Source organism: Neomonachus schauinslandi, chromosome 8 (assembly GCF_002201575.2).
Source record: "Neomonachus schauinslandi chromosome 8, ASM220157v2, whole genome shotgun sequence".
Classification (NCBI taxonomy): domain Eukaryota; kingdom Metazoa; phylum Chordata; class Mammalia; order Carnivora; family Phocidae; genus Neomonachus; species Neomonachus schauinslandi.
Genome location: NC_058410.1, coordinates 118415032 through 118424086, shown reverse-complemented (window position 1 = coordinate 118424086; position 9055 = coordinate 118415032). Strand labels below are relative to the sequence as shown.

The 9055-nt window shown below is 53.3% G+C and overlaps 2 protein-coding genes across 2 annotated transcripts; both read right to left on the bottom strand.

The window, feature by feature from the left end:
* Positions 1-410: 410 nt before the first annotated feature.
* Positions 411-1692, bottom strand: C8H6orf15 (chromosome 8 C6orf15 homolog). Its single transcript, XM_021697090.1, is given in 2 exon segments — positions 411-1416; positions 1623-1692. Coding segments are annotated over 2 exon segments (924 nt in total). The 3' UTR covers positions 411-562.
* A 3019-nt stretch (positions 1693-4711) lies between these two features.
* On the bottom strand, positions 4712-8616 carry CDSN (corneodesmosin). Its single transcript, XM_021697038.2, has 2 exons — positions 8492-8616; positions 4712-6600 (listed from the first exon to the last, which is right to left on the bottom strand). The coding sequence occupies exons 1-2, from the start codon at positions 8574-8576 to the stop codon at positions 5180-5182; spliced, it is 1506 nt and encodes a 501-aa protein (XP_021552713.1). The 5' UTR covers positions 8577-8616; the 3' UTR covers positions 4712-5179.
* Positions 8617-9055: the final 439 nt, after the last annotated feature.

The following is a 9055-nucleotide window of genomic DNA, read 5'->3' as shown; positions in this document are numbered from 1 at the left end:
AAGCTTGCATTTGGGGGAAGAAAAGATAAACAGAAACAAAATGACTTTCTCTGACTCTCTGTTTCTCTGTGAATCAAAGGGTATTCATTTCCCACTTGGCCCTGGTACTAACTTCTTGGATCTCATCCTTCCCTCTTGCCACAGGTGCCATCTCTATTGGTCCTGCTGCCCCTCCTCCCCCTTCAGATTTCAGGACAGTTCTGGAACCAGCTCTCCCACGTGGCTAGGGTGAGACCATGAAGCTCCACCCTCAAACACCTGGGCTTTGATCTTTTGCAAAGGATAGGGGACAGTAAGAGAGCATCTAGAGACCCTAGAGAGACACGGGGGGTGGCTAGAGAATGAGGATGGACAAAACTCACTTCACTTTGCACCCAGAAACAAAGACACTGCAAAGGAGCAAATTTAATAACTGCTTGTGTTTTATTGGAGATCGGCATGGGGGGAGCAGGAGAGGCAGTGAAAAGTAGAGAGAATGCTAGAAAACACTCATTGAATCTTCATTCAGCTCACACGCCATTCTTTTGATTTCCAACTTAGGGCTTTCCCCTCTGTCATTCTCCTAACCCCACTGTGACCCAGGGTTTGGAGGATTGGGGAGGCCAGCTGGGATGTCCCAAGAAGAGCCAGTAGGACGGAGAACTCTGGGAGGAAATTGATTATTAATACCTGGGCGTAGGTGAATATTCCCCCAGCTGCCTCCTGGATACCGGTTAATATCTCCCCAGCTAGTACGTGGGTACTGATTATTGATACCCCAGATTCCCACAGGGTGTGGCATGGGCCTCGTTCCCCATCCAGTTCTAGGACCTCCACCTCCCCAGGACACTCCTGGATTCAGGGTTCCCCAGGGGTGCCCAGGCAGAAGTGGCTGCCGAATCCTGTTAATAAAAGAGGGTGGGTGTTGGACAAGGATTTCTCTCTGGGTTCCCAGCACATTAGAATGAGGCGACCGTCTAGACTTGGAGTCCTGGTAGAGGAGTGAAGCCTCAGATATGGGGCCTGTGGAGCGTGCAGAGGGCCTTGCAGGCAAAGGACTGCTGCCCAGAGGGAGGGTGACAGCACCAGAAAGGTAAGACCACTTTTCAGGCAGCATGTCCCCCACGTGGTCCTCAATGGCAGCAGCCATCATCTGCCAAGGATCTTCAGAGGGCCAGGAATCCAGGGAGGGCAGCCCCTCAGTTGGAGGCCATCTCTGAACCCCAGAATCACCTGCAGGTTGGAAGCCAGCTGATGGAGAAGCATTGGGCTTCAAAGGAACCCTTGTTAAGTCATTTGGCCGAGGGTCTGGTTTGGGCTGAGGAAGTTCAGAGTTGGAGTGGCTGGGCAAGGAAGGTTGTTCAAGCAGAGGCAAGTTGGTGCCCAGGTGTTGGAGAACTTTCTCCTCCACTGCACCAATGCTTCAGGCAAAGAAGCCTGAGGAAAAGGAAAGAGGAGGCAGCAAATGGACTGGATATTTGGTTCCAATGCCCGCCTTCCCTGATTCCCTGATGCTCTTTGCTCCAAGTCCCTTCATTTTCCCCAGGCACCCAAGGGACCCTCCTGCCTCTACCCCTTCCCTCAACCACAGTTCCCCTGGGGCCCCAGTCCACCTGTGCAAGGGTTGGGCACACCCTCCATACCTGGGAGATGAAGACAGATCAGAAGAAGCAGGCCCAGAGGAACCCTGCTCCCCACCGTGCAGCCCTGCATCTTGCTCAGCTCTAACATCTCTCTCTGCCCCAAGACAGCCAGCCCTTTATCCTCTTGGTGCGGTGGGGGACAGCAGAAACAAGCTGAACCAGTGGTTGTGCAGATAATAAGTCTGTACATTCCACTCTCATTCTTAATTCAGGCTGTGGCAACAGGTGCCACTTGAATGTCCCAGGAAAGCTGGGTGTTTCCGTCCCTGGTTCCTTTCCTAAAGTTCCCCACCCCTTCCTGACCCAGGTGTCCTGGTTCACAGCTCGTCACTGATTGCCAGTCCTGCCCTGCCCTGGCTCCCTACACCAAGCATAGGAGGACCTTCACCCTTGGGGTCCCAATCTCTTCATTGCCTTCTCAGCAATAGAAACACTCACTTCTCTTCACTTTCTCTTTGGGATCCAGATCATTATCTTCCAGCACCCCTCATGCATCCCCATAGCTCCTTTACCTTGGCCACAACCAATAGGAGTTCCGGAGTGCAGAAGTGCCCCCCATTGGAGAGGCCGCTCCTAGATGAGACCTTGTATGTAAGGAAATAGACCTGGTTCCCATCCTTAAGAGATGATGGTGTATTAATTTCCTACCACTGCTGTAACAAATAGTCACAAACTTAGCAGCTTACAACAATACAAGTTTATTATCTTACAATTTTGAAGATCAGAAGTCCGACATAGTTCTCACTGGGTTCAAATCACGAGTCACCAGGGTTGTGTTTCTTTCTAGAGGCTCTAGGGGAGAATCCATTTACTTGCGTTTTCCAGCCTCTAGAGGCCACCTGCCTTCCTTGGCTCGTGGTCCCCTTCCTCCATGTTCAAAGCCAGAAACCAAGGACCTTCTTAGTTACATCACTCTGACCTTTTCTTCTTTTTCCCTCTTCCACATTTAAAGACCCTTATGATTACACATTGACCCACCCAAATAATTCAGGATAATCTCTCTACTTTAAGGTCAGCTAACAACCTTAATTCCATCTGCAAACTTGATTTCCCTTTGCTGTGTAACCTAACATATTCACAGGTTCCAGGGATGATGTGGACATCTTTGGAGGTGCTGGGGAGGACAGCATTCAGTCTACCACAGAGGGTCAAATGGGTCCACAGAATATGAGAAATACTGAGAGGGAGTAGATGTTCCCAACTAACAGTAGAGGAGGGTATTTAAATGCTGTTGTCAAATGGCCATGAATTGATAATTTTTGAAGCTGAGTTGTGGGGGCACGGGGATTCATTAATTCTTTTGTCCGTTCTTAAATATGTTGGAAATTTTTACAGTAAAAAGTGTTTAAATGCCTTCATTTTTTCTGTTGCTTTCAGGAGGTACCCAGACTAGGCGTCCCTGGTTACATGAAGTCTAAAATGAGCTGTTAGATTTTTCTTTTCCATCCTCATCCTCAGCACCTGATCACTAGCTAGTGGATGAGTGGGGAGCTCCTCTTTGGAACTGGCCAGTGGAGGGCAGTGTCCTTTTTGAATGACATCCACCACATTTGCAAAAGCTTTTGACCTTGACCATACCACAGCCTAGAGGAGTCCCCACATCAGAGTCTGTATCCCTCCTGCATTTGTGGTGCGTGAAACCTCTAAGAGCCTTGATGCCTGTCATTGGCTGCAGTCCAGGGCCAGATGCTGGGCCAAGTGTAACTCACCAATGATGACAAAAACAAGACTATTCTGCAGCCCTTCTCTGTCTTCAGTCAACCCTGCAGTTTGGCTCAGCTGCCAGGTCATTTCTGATCAACCATAGCCCTAAATTTGGGACCAGCTAACACCATCCAATAGGAGGGAATGGATTAGATCCTAGGGTAGGGATAAATTCCTTTGTAGTCAAGCAGAGGTTCTGAGAGGTGACCTGTGCTTTGGGGTGAGGCCCTTCCTAAAGGGACAAGCATAGCCCACTCTCCCCTTCTTGGGCTATGAGAACTTCCTTGGCCACAGCCTCAGTCTCCAGAACACAGTTGTTTGGCCCTCCCCACCCTCTGCTTTCTCTCACCCATGGAGACAACTCCCCTCCTCCACTATAGTGCTCTGCTCTCTCACCTCCCTTAGAGCTCTCTCTAGAACTGCAGCAGAGGCAGCTAGAGTATGAAGGTGGAGAGGACACTTGGCTCTGTTCTGCCATGGGCTGGGGCATTTTTATGTAGGTTAGTGAGTCACTATGCTTGGCGGCGCTCCTTGTCATGCTCCCATCCTCTCTTTTACTCTCTCCACCCCTAGTTCCCAGAACAACACCCACCTGGGCCACTCAGTCACCAGGAATCTGATCTGGTTGTTGTATTCCAGCCTTCCCAAGGTTCCAAATGTCCCAGAAACCCAGGAAATCAATGCTCAGATTCCTAGAGAGGATGGCATCTGGTAAATGAGGCAAACTAATGGTAGAGAAGAAGGAGCCTGCATGGGGTGGGGAAGGGAAAAATTAGGGCCCCATACAGGGAGAGGGGAAGACTCCAGGTGAATGGGGAGTAAAGAGAGATTTCCTGGAGCAGTGAGAGAGGAAAGAAGTGGGAGGAAGAATCTTGGAGACCAACCTCTGCTTTCAGTTCAACAAATATTTATTGTTTTCCTCCTTTGTGGGAGGAGCTATAAAGTATAAGAGAAATACTCTTCCAACTTATGAGTGAAAATGGGGGACATAGGGATCTCTAGAGGTATAGGAGAGCACCAAGCAGGTCCTAAGAGGAGACCCAGCACGCCAAGATGGCAAAAGTCTGCATCTAGTTCACACGGTTTATTGAATCATCTGTCCAGGGTCCAGAGAGAGCAGGGAAACTACTCTAGTGCCCGAGGGTACCCTGGTGTCTCCCTCACCCAGGGAAGCATCTGAGCATTGAGGGAAGTGGCAGCCAGGAAGGGGCACTGAGACAGAGACCTTGAGAGGCAAAAAGGAGTGTTGGGAACTCACAGAGGGTGTGGTGAGCTCTACAGCGGAGGGTGGGAGTGGAATTGGGAGTGTGAGAAACCCATGGCGTGTCATGGTAGTTGACCAGATGGCAAAGAAGGTCAGTGAAAAGTGGTCATTGCTTTCAGGCAACAGTTTGGACAATGCTTTATTTGGCAAATAGGGAAAAGGGGGGATGACTTGTCCAGGAACCAGAGTTACTATGGGACATTTCAGGGGTTTCCCAGTCAAGAATCTGAATAGGTAGGGTTAGCTAATGGATTGTACCATCTCAAAGAAATGGCAGAGGAAATTTTAGGGAATGGTTATCTGGCAGGGAGGGCACTGCACTACAAGGCGAATCTAAGCAGGAGAGAATGAGGAAAGGAATTTGGAATCTACAATTTGGGGAGATGAAGAAAAAAGAGGTGATAAGGGGAGTCTGCCATATTGGAGCAATGAAGGAAAGAGATCAGCTCTCTTGGGAAGGAAGAGGGAAACTGAGCTAACCCATACCTGGGCCTCTGGACTTCTCCCAACTGAGAGATGGGGTGTGTGTGTGTGTGTGTGTGTGTGTGTCCATGTATATGTCCACACATGCACTTATGCAAAAGCTCACTTATGGACTGTCAAGTGACTCTCCCTGGGGTAGGAAAACTTCAGGGTCAGCTAGCTGGGGCCCCAGAGGCTTTACTTGGGCCAGGATGTCCCGGATGGAGCGGCAGGGGAGCTTTCCGGAGCTGCTGGAGCCACAGGGCCTGGCACCAGCTGAAGGATCAGGTTGAGGAGAGCCATCGGGACCCCCACTCAATGTGGAGGAGGAGACAGAAAGGCAAGGGTGACCAGAAGAGCTGGACTTGCTGCCACAGGGCTGAAGGATGATTTTGCCACTGGCTTGGGAGCTGGAGGTGCCGCTGAAGGAGCCAGTGCCTGGTGGGAAACAGGGCCCCTGTGAAACATCACCGCAGGGATGGAAGGATGAACTACTGGAGACGCTAGAACTGCTGTGGGCTCCAGAACTCGAGAGGGAGCAGGGCCCCTTAGAGCCAACTCTGCAGGGCTGGACCCCACCAGAGCCCACTGGCTGGAACACAATGGCTGAGGAAGCTCCCGACTGGTAGATGTTGGAACTAGAAGAGCTGTGGCTGGGGATGATGGGGTTGCTGGAGAAGTATTTGCCCTCCGAGATGGGGGGCCCAGCTGCAAAGGAAGGGACACCTGGAGAGCCTTTGACAGGGTTATCTTTGGTGAAGTAGCCCACAGGGTAGATTTTGCCCCCACTGTAGGTCATGCCTGGGACCAGATAACTGTCAGAAGAGCCACCCACCACTTCATAGCTGCCATAGGACTTGTCTACAGAGGTGATGGGGGGGCAGGGCTTGCCTGGAAGGCCACCACTGCTACAGGGGGTACCCTGAACCCCTCCAGGGCCACCAGAGCCATGCTGCTCCACCACCACCACCACTGGCCTTTGACCTCCCGACACGGAGTGGGAGCTGGAGACGTTTGAGCCAGAGTGGGAGACAACAGGCCCCCCACTGCAGGGAGAGTCAGAGACATCTGAACTACAGGGGCGTAAGTTAGAGTTGACACTTTGGCCACCGCTGCTGGACATCCAAGAGCTTTGGGAAACAGATGAGCTTGAGCCGCCTCCAGACTGGGAAGAGCTTAATGGGGAAGAATCATCACTGGTTGATAGAGCTGAGCCAGATCCTGGTTGGGAGCTGCTGCTGCCGGACTGGGAGGAGATGGATCCGGAGGAGTAGCTGATCTGGGAATACCCTGCTCCTGGCTTAGATAACGAAGATCTTGAAGAACCACCCTGGGTGACACTGGAGCCACCAGAACCACTGGGGCCACCAGCAGAGCCACCAGCAGAGCCACTGGAACTGGAAATGGAGCTGCTGGAACTGCTGGAGCCACTGTGGCCGCTGAAGCTACTGGGACCACTCTTCCCAGTGAGACAGGGGTCACTGGGGGAGGTGATACGCGCGTCCTTGCAGGGGTCTGAGAAGGTCCCGATGCTCTTAGCCGAGGCCCCTGGGGAAGAAGGAGTGGTTAGGAAGGGCCAGAGTGGCTTGGCTTCCTCCCTCAGCTTCCAAGCCCATCTTGGTCATCTGCTTCTGATTTCTCCCGAGAGGGCCCAGGGAGAGTCTGGGGTGAAATGGAAGGGAGAACTGGCTGTTGTCTGTAAAGGAAAATGAGGTGGCAGAGGAAGGGCAGTTTCGGTGCTGGGAGGGGGCAGGGACAGAGAAAATGAGACTCCAAAGGAGGGGGTGTTAAAAGAGGAGAAGAGGGGACGGAGGAGTAGCAGGAGCTCATGGGTCCAAAAGGAAGGACCCTGAAAAGACAGAGCATGGGGGAGACATCCTTGAGATGGGGCATACACCATGAGGGGGGAAATCCCAGGTGCGATTGAGGGGCCAAATGGAAGGAGGAGACAAGACAGGACAGTAACTGACCGGGGAGGAAAGGAAAAGTAGCAAAAGAGACTCTGAGAAAAGAGGAAGCCGGTGGCAGAGGGACTGAGGTAAGGGCGAGGGTCCTTGAGGACTAAGATCTGTCACCAGCCTCCTGGGAGAGTCCAGGCTTGGGTAGCGGGTGGGAGTTCTCTTCCCATTTAGTGCTGCCCATGCCAGGAAAGCTGGGTGGGGGCCGGGATGTGGGGGCACACGGTCGCTTCAGAACCTGCTGGTACCGCGTGACAGGACACCGCACCCTGAGCCAGCCCTGCTGTCCTGGCCCAGCCCAGGGACAGGGACATGAGGATGAAACCTGCCTCCGAGGCTCACCGCCATTATCAGCTTCCCCCTCTCCCCACCCAGCCAACGGCCATGCCTGCCTGCCCCCCAGGCTCCCGCCTTTACATCCCTGGCAGATGCGGGACCACTTCTGTCCTTAACCAAGCCTTTGCTTCCAACCCCAGGCTCACCTTCCGCCCATTCTTCCTCCGCTCCCTGCCTCACGGCCTTCAGGTCCCAAGCAGTGTGCGCCGAGCTTCACGCCAGCAAGTTACTAAACCTCTCTGAGCATTACTTTATACATTCGGAGAGGCCCAGTCTGTCCCCCAACAAGCAGTTTCTCCTCAGTCTGTGATGTCCCCATTCTCTCCTCAAAGAGAAGTTCTCTGTGGCCCCCTCCATACCAAACCTCAACTCTGCCCGCAGCCCCCCTCACCCGGCCGGCTCACTCATCATGGAGAATTCTATAGAGAATTCAAGCCACACAGCCTGCTCTCTCCCCCCCGGGGGCCGTGGGCAGAATCTCCGCAAATACCTGCTGACCCACAGCACAGCCCTGGTTTGGATCCCGGCTTTACTGCTTTCCAAGTTGTGATCTTGAGCCGGTTTCTTAACCTGTCCTAGCGTCCGTGTCCTCCCCAGTACAGCGGAAATAGCAAATCTCCCATACAGTTCTTCTAACGATCAGAAGTGCTAATGGAAAGTGCTAGAATAGTGTCTGGCACATAAAAAGCGCTCTATAGATGGTAACAAGTATTCCTGTTAAATATCCAGTCTTCATCTTCTACTGCTCTAATAATGGATAAGAGCAATAACAACAACAACCAACATTTATATAACCCTCTGGAATTTCCAAAGCACTTGTCACATACATTATTTAATTTGAGACTCAGAGAGACTAGAGCTAGGTGTTATCATTAACCCGGTTTTAGAGTTTCAGAAACTGTGGCTCGGGAAGTTCAAGTAACCTGCCTGGAGTGACAAGGCAGTGAGGAGCAGCCCTCAGGCCCCAGAGCCCCTGCCCTTCCCCCTCGCTGGGGGCTCTCCTGGCTTCTCCCCGGATGGCGATTCCTCCCACCTCCACGCACCCGCACCACTGGATCCCTCGAGCCTTCTCTGACCTGGTATGTGCCTCCTTCCTCCCCACCTCTCCCCCCTTCCCTCCACTCCCGGGGCCCCCAGGCCCCTACCTGGCAGGAGGAGAGCGGCCAGCAGTAGGGCCATCGTGCCTCGCCCTCCCACACGCCCCGTCCGGGGTGCCCGCGAGGAGCCCATCTTGGACTGTGCAGCCTTCTGACTGACAGCAGCTCGTGGACACCCAGGGCCTTTATGCCAGGGCTGGACATTCTCTGGGCAGGAGTCACCCTGGGGAGGGGTGGGGAGGTGGAGGGCAGGTGCCCGGGGCAACTTGGTGTGGCCGGGAGGAGCTGAAGTAATCAGTCGGGGCATCTGCCTACTCAGCGGCAGAGGTGGCCTCAGTGTGGGGAACCCTGGCCACGGGGACCTTAACAATTCCCGCCTTCCAGCCAGCTGAGCGGCCTACGCATGGCTCTTCCCTGCTTCACCTGGAACCGGGCCCTCTGCCCACTCAGGAGGCCGCTCTCACCACAGGCCCCAGTCACCGGCTTCTTCGCTGTCCTGCCGCCCCTGGGCTTGGCCTGTTTCAGTCCCATCCTCCTTCCATGCACAGACGTGGACATTTCAACTTTCCCGTCCACAGCAAGGTAGCTGCTCTGGCCCCCCACCCCTGCCAC